At 34.6% G+C, this 16,716-nt stretch overlaps 2 protein-coding genes across 2 annotated transcripts; both read right to left on the bottom strand.

Moving 5' to 3' along the window:
* Positions 1-5,897: 5,897 nt before the first annotated feature.
* Positions 5,898-8,706, bottom strand: LOC125775326 (probable cytochrome P450 313a4). Its single transcript, XM_049447888.1, has 8 exons — positions 8,461-8,706; positions 8,192-8,395; positions 7,937-8,122; positions 7,775-7,844; positions 7,549-7,663; positions 7,307-7,465; positions 6,299-6,722; positions 5,898-6,237 (listed from the first exon to the last, which is right to left on the bottom strand). Exons 1-8 carry the CDS (start codon positions 8,633-8,635, stop codon positions 6,074-6,076), a joined length of 1,497 nt encoding a protein of 498 aa, XP_049303845.1. The 5' UTR covers positions 8,636-8,706; the 3' UTR covers positions 5,898-6,073.
* A 3,004-nt stretch (positions 8,707-11,710) lies between these two features.
* On the bottom strand, positions 11,711-15,155 carry LOC105230839 (probable cytochrome P450 313a4). Its single transcript, XM_011211827.4, has 8 exons — positions 14,937-15,155; positions 14,666-14,869; positions 14,412-14,597; positions 13,771-13,840; positions 13,539-13,653; positions 13,314-13,472; positions 12,494-12,917; positions 11,711-12,437 (listed from the first exon to the last, which is right to left on the bottom strand). The coding sequence occupies exons 1-8, from the start codon at positions 15,109-15,111 to the stop codon at positions 12,274-12,276; spliced, it is 1,497 nt and encodes a 498-aa protein (XP_011210129.4). The 5' UTR covers positions 15,112-15,155; the 3' UTR covers positions 11,711-12,273.
* Positions 15,156-16,716: the final 1,561 nt, after the last annotated feature.

Here is a 16,716-nt window from a genome sequence, read left to right as displayed (position 1 = left end):
TGATCGTATTTTACGGCAAGTAATGCGCTGAAAAGCAATTTCCATAAATTCGGTTCAGTAATAGTTCATTTACTCAAGGCTTATGCTTTAAAACAGGTCTATGAACTTTGCTTTGATGTCAATCATCGTGCAAGTAATTGATAGTCCGTTGCTCAGGAGATATGGTATTACCATGCGCATTTCGTCAATCCAAGATATTCTGTAAATAGGAATAGGTCTCAAAAATAGACACACTTGAAGTTTGGATGGCAGTTATAAACTCGAGTCCCAAGAAAATGTAATTTCGTGTAAGTATTCAAAGTTCTAGGTCTAAAATCCACAACTAAATATGTACTAGCAAGAAAAGCACAAGCCTTAGTAAATCTATTTGCTGAGAAAATTAAGTACCTGATGAAACTAAAAGGCCTTGGATCAAGCAACAAATACGTCATTCTTCCTATTAGCGAATGAAAGTTGGATCTACTGATCTATTATCGTTCCACTAAATGAAGTTTAAAACAAGAAAAAACGTTAATAACCGTCAGAGGTGCGTTGCTTATAGAAACGCATAAAAAGATATTTGTCTTGATTCCACTCAGTCAGTTTGAATGACAGCTATGTAAGTACATGCTATAGTAATACAATCTGAATAATTTCTTTGAAGCTTACAGCCTTGCTTTAGACAATAACGTAAGCCAAATTTGGTGAAGATCATTTCTGAAGTAACACGCTTTCCATACAAGGGTCACATGTTGATTTTGACAGGTTAGTTTAGTAGCGGTATGCTATAGAGGTACATAACGGTAGTTCCGACAAACAGACAGCTTCTTGGGGAGCAAAGAAGACCCGCAAAATTTCTTATCGATAACTGAAAAACTGAGGGGCTAGTTAGGAAATATACAAATCTACAAACAGACATACAGAAAGATGAGGTTATCTCAGCTCTCATTTACATGTGTTAACTTTATAGAACCTTTGACGTTTTCTTCAGGGTATTGCGTTTTTCGTGGCGTTCCCTGTTCAGGGTATGTTATCATTTAATAATGATATTATGGAGCACCAAATATGCCGTGGAAAGGACAAAACAGCTCCTCTTTTTATCCATCTTTACATATTCTTATTCTCAATTCTCATATTCTTTGAACTCTCTTATCACTAGCCTTTGTGGCCGACAATGTTTTTGCTAGAGAAGTTTTGACGATACAATAATTGTTGTTTTGTTTTTTGGAATCAATAACTTTATGATGAATATTAATGCCTAAATGTCTTTCAAACAGCTTTTTATTCTGAAACTATACAAAATAATTTGAAAATTGAAAGCATAGAGTACTAAAGCCGGATAGATGACTTTAACGACTGGGCTTACAGCAGTAAAAGAAAGAGAGGAAGTCTGAGTGAAGACAAAGTATATTAAAAATAATAAATATAAAAATGTAAATATTTTTAGAATAAATTTAATATTGTTTTCTTTTGTATTTTATTTTAACAGCCTCTATTTAGAGGAAAAACACATTTGGCATTGCTGCTTTTGACATTTGTGAAAAAAGGTTAGATTTGAAGGAGTATCCCAGACGCACGAATTCAACCGTAATGTGGTACATATGTTGCGCAGACGCTGGCAGTTCAGTTTGAATCGTGTTGCTATTGTTGTGCGTCCAGACAGAAGATGCGTTTGTGCGTATGCTTGTCTATTACTAGGTACATACATACATATACATATGTATATTATATACATGGTATATATTAGTATATTTATAACTGAGCCTGCATTCGCAAATACGTACATTTGTATGTATGTATGTATGTACAAGCATTTGACTTAAGCAGCAAATACTTTCGCTTTTCAATTGTTCATAAGAGGAGTGACGCTTAGTAAGGCACAAAGGACTTTTTGCTTGAACCTATTTGAGAATAATAAGCGTTAAAAAATATTTTCTTAGACAAAATGGAATAAAATTGTAACAATTTAGTTCGAATAAGGTAGTCGAAAAAGTCTTTTCGTATTTTGTCAATTCATGTCGTAGCAATCGTATATCTCCAGTTCTTCCAATCACAATGTGTCATACGATATAGTGTTAGAAAGGTGAGACCTTAAGCTTCATTTAATCAAAAAAAAAAACATCGGGGAAGTTGAAAAAAAGTTACAATTGTTCAAAAATGAATAAAATAATGAACAATTATTTGAAATTTTTTTATAAAAAGGGAAAATTGCCACGCAAGCCTGAAAAGAAATTTATGAAGTTCACGGAGACTGTATCAGTTCATGTAGCAAAACAATGGTTCGCTCGCTTCCGTTTAGGAATTTCGAAATTTCGATTTACACCAAAGAAAGTTTTACACTGATGTAATATGGTCTCTAATTGAAAAATTGTCGACTAAAATGGCAAATATTTGTTTATTTATATATTAGTATAAATATTAAACAAATAACTTGTAGTTTCATTAAAAATACGAAAAGACTTTTTCGACTAACCATTATATTATTATCCTTAGGTAATTTGATAGCTTTTTTAGGAGTTAAGGTAAAGGTCAACGATAATGAATGCGTTATTCCGATTTCGATCATTTCAATATGTTGCAAGATAATGCGGTATACAAAATGATTTTTGAGAGATTGACAAAGTCATCTTGATTAGTCTATAAAATATAACTAAATGAGTGACCAAAATCAAATCCGTTTCTCAACATAAATTATTTTTTAATATATTATTAATATAATTGGTTACTAACTCATAGTTTCCTTATTTAAATCGAACTATACTTTGTTCCTGCGGATCATTAAATCACACATTACAAAATAAATTACCACTTGCCTTTTTTGTCAAGATTTCCGGATCTTTAGTGATCAATTCTTTTCATTATATTAATCCTCACAAATTTACATATGTACATATGTACATACATACAAACATCTTATATCCACTAACTTAGACACCCATGCAGTGCGATAATCTCTTTTTCAATGCTTAGCACAACTTTTTTTTATACTTTTCTCCACTTTTTCAAGTTTTGGGCACTTCACGAATACGCAAACACACACGTATTGAAATCTTAAACGTTGATGAAAATATCACTTAATAACTGTTATACCAGCGCTCGGGCGTTAGCACCTTATTGACAGAAAGTCAGAACTTTCAAAATTTGCGCTCGTTGCAACGCAACAACACTCCCGCTACGCGTCAAGAACCGATCTACATAGCGCCCAATTGAGCTAGCGATCGCGATTTCAACGAAATGAGATTTTTTCTGTAATTTTTCAACTCAAATATGCGAATGCCGAATTCAGTGGAGCAGTGAAATTGAATGGATTTGAGTGCAATCGGTGCGTCGTGCAACATTTAACGATGTTTATTTATAAAATTGTTTATTGTTGATCAGCACGCACGCCAATCCACATATTTACTACTTATGTATAGAATGTATGTTACGTTTAAAGTACCAGAAGCGACGTGGTGAGGGGACGCAAACACTGCGTCGGCATCCACTCAAACACTCAACTAGCGCAATGAAAATTTCAATTGATCAGCAACTGGATACATACATATGTACATTCATGTAAGAGTACATATATATTTATGTACATACATGCGTACTTATATATGCATGTATATCACAAATGTGCGGCACAAAATCAGTAGCGAGTGTAAACGTTATTGCGAACAAAAACATGGACAATTAATGAAAAGGCAGCAAGCAAATCTTAATTGAAGCACGCGGCGAATTTTTTGTGCCATTAGGGGCAAAAATCGATCGGGCAGCGATCAAGGGTGTGTTGGTGTGACTTTCATTATCAATAGTTCCGTACTTCATTTCATTATGCGCTAAGGTTGAACAAAGTTTAACCAATTTTTTAACGGTTATACGTGTGAAGAAATCTCAATATGAGGAAGTGTGTAATTTAAATGTAAATTTTATTAAAAAAGAACAGCAAAAAATTTTTGTAATTTGTATCGACTGGTAAATTATATGGAATATATTACCACTTATACGAACGCAATTATTTAATTCAATCTTTATTTTTATTTTATATGTTTTATAATACTTTATAATCTTGCTAACGAACTAAGTAATTTTCTACATACATACTTATATATATTATATTGGGTTGCCAAAAAAGTCTTGCGGTATTTTTATTGAATTTTTTTTTTATTGAAATTAAAGTGAATTTTTGATGACTCATGCCCAGCTCTTGACCGATGCTACGGCTGCTACTATGCCGGTCTCTTTCGACCAATTCAGCGATTTTATCGCAATTTTCGACGACAGGCCTTCCGGAGCGGGGCGCATCTTCGACCACCTCTACACCAGAACGAAAATGTTGAAACCATCGTTGTGCGGTGGAAATGGAAACTGTATCGGGTCCATAAACTGCACAAATTTTATTGGCGGCTTGAGATGCATTTTTGCCTTTATCGTAGTAGTACTGTAAAATATGCCGTATTTTCTCTTTATTTTGCTCCATGTTTGCGACACTATAACTCACGAACGACTTAAAAGAAACGACAATCAATCAAACACGTGTTAGCGCGTGAAATGAGCTTTCCAAAAAGGTATAGCATGACCCGATGCGACGAATAAAACTAGAACTACGCGCTTTAAGCGCCAACTAGCGAAAATACCGCAACACTTTTTTGACAACCCAATACATAAACTGTTATTTCTGTTAATAAATTTCGTTCTCGGCATTACATCAACCCTCTCTAAATCTTTAATTTGTTGCTCTCTCTAATCACAGAAATTAATCTATTGTCGCAAACATTGATTCTGCAAATCAAGATTAATACACATAAATACATACATACATACATATGTACATTATATTCTTATGGTATATGAGTCTTTATAGCTCGTCATATGAGAGAGCCGCAGATAATTTGGGTAGCTGTAGCGAAATACGGCAACTTTGTATAGTATGAATTGTCAGTGGCGTTGCGTTTGGGGTCTTTAGCGAAAAAATTGGATTTTTCATGAGTTTTTATATAAGCGAAGTACTAGAAATCATATTAGAGAGGTGATTTAAAATGCATACAGGTATAGGTGGGAGTTTTGGCTCGGCTGATATCGACTTTTAATGTAAACTAAAGTGCTTCTCTAATTTTTAACAACATCCAAATCATATAGTATCTCCGATGTTTAATTGATTCTATTCGGACTTTTTCTTTTAGGCTTGCTTTTTCTGTATACATATACTTGTATAATAATTACAGAGAACCCTCCTGCCCGTGCGTTACTGCTCGTTAATTTAATAACATCGTTCTACTATAAGTCTCCACTACAGGCGTTTGCCTCACACGCACGCATAAGGGCATGCTCTGTGAAAAGTCAATGATTCAGTTGAGACTACTCTCGATGGCACTGCAATAAATGTGGTGCTGCTGTGAGCACAATACAAGCAGATTCTACTCTGACAATTATGCCCGACATTCGAAAGTACAAAAAAAAAGACAAAAATTGAGTGATCTAAAAATTGGTATTATATGCGAAGAGGCTACAACTTATTTAAAGCGACCTTGTAGGAAATTGTTGACGATTTGTTTTACCGTTAGTTGATGTTGCCTGAGGTGAAAATTTATATGAAGAATGTGAAGTTCGTGCAACGACCTTCAAATTATGCTGCGATGTGGAGTTTCCCGCTTGATGAAAGGCTTGCATAGATGCCGGGTAAAACTGATTTTACTTTTTGACTTGTACAAGTATTAGGTGGTTTAACTCGATCTCCTTGGCACTTTTTTCGCTGTTTCATATATGAACATGGAATGATCTTACTATTGGGGTTAGGAATTTCGTCTATAGATCCTCGAATAGTGGCAAGTTTTCCTTACCAAATCAAATATATTTTAAAGATTGTAAAAATTATAGTGAGTGTACCAAGCTAAGAAAGGGGTAGTGTTTCCAAAAGTGTAAAGAATACATCAGTATTAGGGTGGTACGTTTTGAAAATTTAATTTATTTCTCAGAAACAATCGACACATTTCTTAAAACTATCTAATCCTGTATAATATATAACTATTAAATTAATAGTTTCAGTTCTGAGGGAATCATAAATAAAACTATATTTTCAATAATGTGGGACGATAATACCAATATCTTCAAACTAGTTTGCTCTAATCTCTATGCTTATTGGCGGTTCGACTTTATAACTCAATGTTACTTTTGGCTGATGAACGATGTCTTCAAATCTAAAAGTTGTCGAAAATTTTAAATTGCGCAGCGCATGTAGCAATATGATACGTAACGAGATTTCAGCATAACGAAAGCCTGTCAAACGAAATATTTGAAAAATTACCTAACAAAATTATGACATAATATATACCCTTACCTATGCAGTTGCGTGGGCCTTTCGAGAAAACCATGTAAGAACTTGGGTGCCGCTTTGCAATGTTCTCGGGCAAAAAGTTATCCGGATTGAAATGGTGTGCGTCGGGACCCCAAATTTCCTTACGCCTATGCAATTCATAAATTGGTATAACCACTTGCATATTTTTCGGTACTTTTAGGCCTGGACAGAGTTCGGTGTCATGTATAGCTTCGCGTCCAATGTAGGGTATTGGCGGAGCCAAACGTAATGCATCTGCTATACACATATCAAAATATGGAAGATTCTTTAGGTCGTCATACTCTACGGTTATGATACCGTTGGGAAATACGGAGCAAATCTCTTGGAAAACACGTTCTTGTATTTCGGGATGCATAGCCAACGTCATAAGGCAAGTGTACGCCGCACTAACCGAGGTTTCGTAAGACTGGAGAAAAGAAAGTTTTATTATACAATATTTGTTATTCCAGTGATCTGTTGGAGATTTAGTCTTAAGTATATGAAACAAATCTTAGCAAAAAAATCGGTTCAGACCTGAAACTATTACAGATTATTATGTTATACTCACATCGGATGCTTTTTCAATTTATGTTAAAAATATATTTTGACTGCGCTTGGCAGTGGCACAGTGATGCGCCTTCAATAGAATTAGACTCAGAATCCACATAAAGCTTTCAGGCTTTTTAACTAGCATCGTTTGCCAAATTGTGTGGAAAACTCAGTGGTGAGTTATAGCCATAGTATGCGATCAGTTTTGGATTTATAGTAAAATTTTTTTAAGCGATCTAGAGTCGAACGCGCTTTCGTTAATATTTTCATGATGAAAAAGATGAGAACATAAATGTAAAGATAGTGTACGGCTCAAAAGTTTGAACAAAAAAAAAAAATATTTAATGAGAAGACCAAAACTTTACACTTGCGTCGTTTTCTCTAAATGATTGAAGACGATATTTTGTGCTTCCAAATTTCGAAAAAAAAAAAATTTTTTAAATAAAAAAGCAATAATCTTACCGCAGCAATCATTGTGAAACACTCGATTTCCACATCCTTTTCGCTGAATACTCCCTGACGCAAGGACTTCAGCGCTAAATCAATCATCGTTTGTTTGTCCTCTTCGAAATTGTTTTTGGCCTCAGAATCATTTTTTCGTGAAAGGTTTTGTTTAATCAGCTGCAAGAATTAATAAACACGCACACATATATATATATATATATAGTATATAAAACTTGGGTCTGTAATAATTTTTTACTCACAGATCGCACAAAGTCTCGTAGTAATTCACGGTACCTGTTATATTGTGGAGTATTGGATAGAAAACCTAGACCCACCGAACTGTATATGGAGTTCTTTGCCATGAGATCAAGCAAGCTTTAGCATAGTCAAATGTATATTTAAATTATTGTTATTTTCACTTAATTAACCCGTTAGTTTATAGAATTTTATGTAAGTTAAGTACAAAGGTTTTTAGACTTTACTCACACATTAAATGCATCCACAATTCCCCTGTACGTCTCATCATCTTCTTCCATCTTGATGCCCATAATAGTTACTGCAATTTTATAAAAATGGGTGAAAAAAGTTCTGTTAGTGCATTCATTAGAAAAATTTGATATTTTAAAATAGTTAGCCGTAAATACTTACACAGACTCAATTGCAAGCCACATTCCTTGATAATTGTAAAAATATCCTGCTCCCCTTGTCCGGCCAGCTTTGTCAGTCTGTTCTTCATATTAATTGCATTTTCATTGAAATATGTAAAGAATGCCATGATATTATTATGTGCGAGGAATGGGGTTATAGCCTTGCGATTGATTTTCCATTTCTTTGCTGCTCGTACAAGAAATAAAAAATAAAATTAAAAGCAAATTAACACCTACAGGGTTCGGGTGCTATTACCTGGACTTACGACGAGACCATTTATTACGCCGTTATGGAAGTGTTTATACAAATCTGTGGCTTTGTTGAGGAATATAGGCGAGGTGGTGACATGCTTGATAACCTCAGGATCGACGGTAACGATGAACGCTGTGTTGGCTACCCACAAGCAACCAGTTAATTGTTTAAAGGTATCGATGTTAAGACTGATATTACGGTACAATTCTGTAATTGTGTAGATATTAAGGCATTGCGTAGTGTCTCAGCAACTTTATAATAAGAAAACTTACTATTTAGATTAATAAATTGATAAGCATGCCCGATAAAAGGAATGCCGTAAAGCGTGGGCAACTTGGAGGTTACACTGCTATAGTACTTTCGCTTTTCATACAAACTCCAACCGGCAGAGAGTATCAGAACGATTACCGTTATAATCAGCGTTTCTATACCAATTAAGGCACTCATTTTCACACAGCGCAGCTAAGCACACAACGATTCAGCAGAATACAATGAAATGGCACGGACTGTGTCAAAAGCGGAAAACTGCACTAACTTTTATATGAATTCAATTTGTACTTTGTTGTCTATCAGTTCAAGTTAACAGCAAATGCGGTAAAATCGGATATAAAAACAATTATTTACGTTTCGATTTATACACTTATGACTTTTTTATAACAAAATATGTAGGTATGTATGTGTGCATTTTTACAGCTATGCTAAAATTATTATCAAGGGGACGTGCCTCTGTGTTAAAGGAAATTAAAAGTTAATAAAGTTAATTCTCGGAAGTAGTAAAATATACTATAAGTATGTAGTTTAACGCTCACTTAAGCTTAAGGGGTCTAAAGCCCCCAAAAGAGATTTAACTTTGTCAAATTATTATAAGCTGAAGATAAAGACATTGAATTTATCTGCTTAAGGGCTTACTATACATGCATTTAAGAAACAGTAATTTAAAGCGGATATTCTGGTCTAAAGTTATGAAAATATTTAAATTTGTTCATACTTTCATAGCCTTGATATTCAAAAATATTTTATTTTAGTGTCGTAAAAGCACACCGGTCAAAACTATTTCTTTCGATGCGGTCTTCACGATGACTTAAGCTTTTGTTAGTCTATACACTTGAAATTTACCACTAAAATATGAATCCATACAAACTGTAATTTAAAATCTATTATCGTTTTGTTTCTCAAATGACCACTAGGGTCGAAATCGTTATGACGATGAAAAAAATAGAAAACCTTATATTTATTTTCTTACGATTTGCTAGTCGAAATTACGTGTGACTGGAAAATGAAAACTTTCCGCAAAGTTATTTGTGATATATTCTCCCTTCTTCTATGGGTTTCCAACAAAAATCCACACCACTAGACCCCTTATGTGTAACGCCTTTCTGCTTTCGCATTCATATTTTCTTCAACAAATTGTATTCGTAATTTTACTGTCCAATTATCAATATCTAATTCGATTATAAATATATAAATATATTTATACATATATTTTTTTTTTTGCTTTTTTTCTAACAGCATTTTATTTGTAATCCGGTTATAACAAATGTTAAGTATTATTTATTTTCTGAAGGGCAGATCTAGGACATGATAGCTTTAGAGTCGTTGAGTTTTTGACTATCGCTCTCTCTAACACTGAGATATGCCATAGTTTGTCAATAAAACTGTGAAATTTTAGTTATTTTAGAATACTTGTACATTTTGGCGGGAAAAATTGCTCAATTGTAAGCAACACTCAATTTCTGAGAGTTCAGTATTTACTAAAACTTCTTCAATTTTGTAGTGTTGAAATTATTATAATAAGCTTTATGATTGCTCTTGGAACATTGCGAATTAATGCCGCTATGTTAAGTTCGATTAGCTTGGAAGGCTGATTCTTCAGCACTGCGGGAGGATCGCACTTAGATTAGAGACTTTTATTTAGCCTTTGGTAATGCCAAAGGAAGTACTCCTGTAGTTGAACATGAGCTATGCGCGAAATGCCCTGAACCTTTCATAAATTTGTTTAGGAGTTTTATTTTTATTTTGGCTATTTCAATGGAATGCTTTAAAGTGTGACATCCGAGGTATTTTTGACTTGACCGTGGCATTCGAGGTGGGAGTGTTGTGATGATCCTACCTGATCTTTTTCCAATCACCTAATGCATTTGGAATACGGTAAGACTAAATTTTGTTGCAAGAATCTTGATCGTAGTGGATGGCCTCACTCTGATGGAAGCTGCGCTCCTGAGCAATATATCTACTAATATGCTTATAACAACCACCTCCGTCAGGAAGCATTAAACTGGAGCTGATATAAAATTTGCAACATTGTACTTTTCCACCAAACCTTCCCGCAAGCTTTGGATCTATCCGTAAAAAAAGTCACCATCCCTCTTCTCCAGCGAGTCGTTGCCTACCAAGCCTCCACCGAAGAACATGTGAACAAAGAAGCGACAGCAAAGGGTTGGTTCGACGACCTAGTAATCCAAGTATTTTTAAATGAAATCAAAGAGTGCGAAGATTCGCAGTCATCTAGGTACCCAGATTCTCTGAGTCTGAGGACAGCTTGCGCGGCAGTACATTTCTACTTAGGGCCAACCGGTGCCTTCCTTGTTTTTTCTTCAATGTTGGGTTTCCAGTAGGCTAAGGACGAGATTAATTTAATGTAGGTAGATTCGCCTTCGATATTTTGTGCTCTTTAGTAAATAAAACCAGAATTTATGATGATACCGTTTTCAGTATTCCAGTTGCTTGTGATACTAAGGTATCCCTGAGTTAGCTCGCACACGGTATTCAGAATTTTAACTCAACCATAAGAGCTACATCGTCCGCGAAGGCAATCATCCGGCAATCGACTTGCACCGTCTTTTACAGAAGATCATCGATAATCATGATCCAGAGTAGTGACTAGAGAATTCCGTCTCAATCAATAAGAAAGATGATAGACTGATGGGTTTGAAATCCGTAGCTCACAGATGACATATCTTACTGGCCACATTGTACAGATCTAAAAAGTGGCTAATGCTGCAACAACTAAACTTGAACCAGAAATCAATCATCTCTGTAGCGTCATTCCATAGGGTGAAAAAATGGAATATTTCCTTGCCTATAACACAGTTTTAAATCAAACCAGATTCTGTACTTTTACAATTTATAAAGCAAGAACAATTGAAGATATCGGTATGAAATTGTCCACAAATAATACTCTGCAGTACTTTCTGAGCTCTCAGACACAAAAAAATAAATCTTGGGTACCTGCGGTTATATTTTCATTGAAAGCATTTATTACCCTGTGCTATTTGTTACTTGCGGAATGCCACAAAATATTTGAAAAATGGAGTTCATTCAGAAGGGTTTGGTTAATATCGAATGAAGCGACGGTTAATGTCTGTGCAGCAATGTAAGCTTTAAAAGTTCAATGAAAGCTAAAAGAGTAAACTTTGCTGTGCTTAAGAATATCAAAATTGTCTCAAACCAAGTGGACACCTGAGACAATGAGCGCTGCCTGCGGACCAGACTATTAGGAGGAATTTCAAGAGATCGTGGAAGTTAATTTCCATACTGTGAAGTATTTATATTTGACTAAGTATGCTTTTTATTTCCTAGTATTTGTCAGATTTGCTATAAATTTTAAAGCTTTGGCAAAGTCTACCTGGCGTCCAATGTATCAAATTAATATAAATATTATTGAGAGTTCTACTTTTTCCTTCATACAATTAAATAACAACAAAGTAGCAAAACAGCGAACGGTAAAAAACATAGAAATTGCAAATAATTATTATTGTGAAAAAACTTTACATTTTAGTAGACGGTTACAGTCAGCGAAACTGTTAGACCACTTCGCGCGATGAAAAGCTGCGATTTCCATAGACAATTTGGTCAAAGGGCACTCCCAATGGATTCTCGCATTGTGGAAAACACAGCCATATTTACGGATGAGAAAGCACTATTCTACTATACAACAGTGGAATTAGTCTAAGAACTCCTTTCGCACTACCTTACCAACTTTATTTGATTTATGACACACAAAATACGTATTTCCTAAAATTATCGAATGCCATTTACTTGATCACTGTAAACCTAAAAATAAGGAATGTATAATATTTTGCAATTTAGTTGGACCTGACCTCTATGTTTAGTGGCGGATCGGTTTTAAACCCCAAAGTAACTTTTGGCACAAGAACGATATCTTCATATTTAAAGGTCATGGAAAATTTCAACCTCCGTACGGTATGGATCAATATCATACGTAACGTGATTTCAGCATAACGAAAGCCTGTCAAACAAATTAGTGAATAAATACAAAAATTACGAAATAATTTGTAGTCTTACCTAAACAGTTACGTGGGCCTTTCGAGAAAGTCATATATGAATATGGATGACGCTTTGCAACGTTCTCGGGCAAAAAGTTATCTGGATTGAAACGATTTGCGTCAGGACCCCAAATTTCTTTACGCCTATGCACTTCGTAAATTGCTAAAAGGACCTGTGTGCCTCTGGGTAGTATTACACCTTGAATGAGCTCGGTGTCATGTACAGTTTGCCGTCCGATATAGGCTACGGGTGGAATTAAACGCAGTGCTTCCGATGCACACATATCCAAATATGGCAGTTTCTTCAGATCGTCATATTCTACGGATGTGATTCCGTCCGGAAATACGGATTGAAGCTCTTGGAAAAGACGTTCTTGTATTTCAGGATGCATTGCTAACAACACCAGGCAAGTGTACGCTGCACCAACGGAAGTCTCGTAAGACTGGAGAAAATAGGATTTGTTTTTATTAGATGTTGTAGTAATATGCAATTCTTTTTCAGATATAATAAAGTTATTTTTTGGGAAATTATCGACATTGGTGCAGTGATGCATGGACAACAATTTCCAAAAGTTCAGTCTGTTGGGTATTCGTTGACCACATCGGAAATCTAAGTATATGTATATCTTCGATACCAATTTTTGGATTGCAGCAATGACAATGTTTTCTTCATAAAATACTATCTTATATGAACTATAGAAAATCATTCATACCATACACCAAAAGTCGGAGGAAACATATTGTGTAAGTAGTACCATTTTTTCCACAAGTAGAGACATGATAATAATTTGCTTTCAAATAAAATAAATATATTTAAAATAAAAAAGTTGAAATGTTACCGCAGCAAACATGGTGAAACACTCGACTTCCACATCTTTTTCATTGAATACTCCCTGTCGTAGAGCTTTCAGCGCTAACTCAATCAACGTTTTGTTGTTCTTTTCGAAATTGTTTTGGCCTTCCGAGTCAACTGGTTTGGCAAGGTTTTCTTTAATCACCTGGAGGATTTGTAAATATTGAATTTTATATATAAAACTTAGATGTAAAATATTTTTCTTACTTACAGATCGTACTAGGTCGCGTGAACATTTTATAGCTCTTTTATAACGCGGGGTACGGGATAGAAAGCCCAGACCCAACCAGCCGAGCAAAAGGTCCATTGCCATGTGATCACCAAAGCTTTAGAACAGTTAAATGGAATACAAATTACGTTTAAATATTAATTGTATTAATTAATTACTTTTAGTCATAGATTTTGTATGTGTTAAGTATAGGTGCCGATAAAACATTACTTACGCATTAAATGCCCGCGTAATTTCCTGGTACTTCTTACTGCCTTCATCTATCTTTATTCCCATAATAGTTACTGAAATTTAATAAAAATGAGAAAAAAACTTAACCTAAAATGGTTTGTATGGTAGCCATGTAATGTAGGCGTCCCAACTGAAACATTTCTTTGGAGATTGTTCTGTTCACATTAACAATGATTCGTATACAGCATCGTCTCCGCAAACTTCACAAATTGCATTGGTGACTTGCGTGGCATTCTTCGCTCTTTTATACAAAAATTTCATAATATATATAAATTTTCTTCATTATTTTCACTCTTTTTTGAACAACTTTAACATTTTTTCAACTTCCCCGAATGCAATTTTTTTTTTGGTTAAATGAAGCTTAAAATATCACCTTTTCCAACACTATATGGTATGACATAATGTGATTAGTAGCACTGGAGATATACGACTACAACAATACCTATTGATAAAATACGAAAAGACTTTTTCGACTACCTATTATTTCGCCTTCATCAAAAAAAAGTGACACAGTTACTTTATTAAATTTTTTTTTCGTTTAGCCTGCCGTTATAAAAGTTCCGACAAAGAGTGATCTCTCCAATAAGTTTGCTTTAAAAATCTTAGCAGTATATACATACTTACAAAGACTCAATTGCAAGCCGCATTCTTTGATAATTGTAAATATATGCTGTTCTCCTTTTCCAGCCAATCTTGCTAGTTTATTCTTCAAATTATTTGCATTCTCGTTGAAGGCAGGAAAAAATGCAATGACATTATTATTTGCTAGGAATGGGCTTATGGCCTTGCGATCGGGTTTCCATTTCCTTGCTGCTCGTGAAAGAAATAAACAATAAAATTTAAGTAAACTTATACCTGCAAAGGTTATGTGCTATCACCTGGACTAACGACGAGTCCATTTAATATATCATTATGGAAATGTCTATATAAATCGGGTGCTTTGTTAAGGAACTCAGGCGAGGTTGTGACATGTTTGATAACCTCAGGATCGACGGTAACGACGTACGGTGTTGCGGCTGCCCAAATGCAACCAGTTGATGTCTTCATGACATCGAAGCCGGTACTAACAGCCTCAAATAATCCTGTAATTGTATACAAATTAAATCGTTCTTAACGCCGCTGCCTATTTTTGGCAACATAAACACTTACTATTCACATCCAATATGCAATAAACTACTCTAATAAACGTAATGCGGCAGATGATTGGCAACTTGGAGGTGACATTGCGATAGTGCTTCCGCTTTTGATACAAGCGCCAACTGACAGAGAGTAACAGAATGACTGCTGTTAGAAGCCAGATTTTTACTCCAATTGAGACGATCATTTTGCTTTAAGAAATTGAAGATACCACTATTCGACAGAACTTATTAAATCGTACGAACTGAGACAAAAGCGGACACTAGCTTTTATATGAATTCCATATATAGCTGGTTGTCTAATTGATAACAACAATTATTCACAAAAAGAACACAATCCTGGGATATTAGACGTTGTACTTCTTTATAAGATTTATTTCATTATTAAAATGCATATTTGCATATATTATGAATCTATAATTAAAACGTATATTCATAAGTTTGATTTTATTATTATGCTTTCGCAACATCGATATTTTCATTCCGTACAAACCCTATATTGGTCAATATGTAAGGTCTTAGAAAAATAAAGTGAAAGTGTAGTTGTGGATATACTAGAGCTTAATTCCGAATACGATCAAATATTTATATTAAAATCTTCCTTAATTCCTTAATAACTTAATTTAGTTTTAAACTCAACCAAAGGGTAAAATTAGACTTATATTGTGTACTTTTATATCAGGAAATTTTCACGCACAGACCAAAAGACCTCTATCGATTTCAATCATGTGCTACACTAAATCACGTTATTTTCAATAAAACAAGCCCACTTAATTTCATTAAAATATTCCACACGTTGATGGTGGGACGTAGCCATTCCGCTGCCGATGCCTGAAAAAACTACTAGAATATTAATGTACTCGTAAGCAAATACTTTTAATAAACTTGTGTATTGACAAAAGAAAGGCATGGAAAAATAGCATCACTTATTTGCTTATTAGAAAAGTTAAATTCGCAGCTTAAGCCGAACTAAATGCAATTAATACTCACCAATACCATTAATACTCATCCAAAGGGAGTTAGATCGCCTCCTACGGTAAAGCGATTACTAATCGTGTTTTATTGGTAAGCAACAAAAATATTTTGCTCAAAGTATATTAGCTGTCTTCGCCTGAAAAGTTTCTGAATAACCAGATTAGTGGTTTATAATTGAATGCCACTTGACGACTCGGCTGTACTCGTACTTGTTAAGGCGCTTTTATAAAATTATATATTATACTACTGTGATCAAATTGAAAGGTGTCTTTTTAATTTATACTTCTCGTGTTTTTCAAATTGGATTTTTTTCCTGTAAGTTGATAGTACTGTTAGTGACGTCTATGCAAAACCTCGCCAAAATTTTCATTAGTATTTGAGATATGCGTCGTTTTGCGAGGCTCTAAAAGAGAATTCTTTGATTTTTATTATGTCTAAATTTATTGAACAAATTTCGCCAAATTTCACCACATTTTCAACTAATATCGTGCCGCAACCACCGCATTCGCCTGTTTTACCTTCGTGTAACTTCTGGCTATTCCGCAAATTCACATGATCACTTCGAGGATACCGTTTTGACTCAATTGAGGTTATAAAATTTATAAAAATCGAAGAAGGCTTCGATAGCCATAACGACGGAAGATTTTTCCAAGTGCTATGATGACAAATTCGTTGGCATAAGTGTACTGCAGCGGGAGGAGATTACTTTGAAAAGATGAAATGGCCAAATTCACCTTCGAATTTGATCACAGTAGTACTTAAATGAGAGAGAATGGGTGGTACGAGCAGGCGTTTGAAATGCTGTTGCTTTTTAAAGT

The sequence above is a fragment of the Bactrocera dorsalis genome, chromosome 2, assembly GCF_023373825.1.
Source record: "Bactrocera dorsalis isolate Fly_Bdor chromosome 2, ASM2337382v1, whole genome shotgun sequence".
Taxonomy (NCBI): Eukaryota; Metazoa; Arthropoda; class Insecta; order Diptera; family Tephritidae; genus Bactrocera; species Bactrocera dorsalis.
This window is presented reverse-complemented; position numbering and strand designations above follow the sequence as displayed.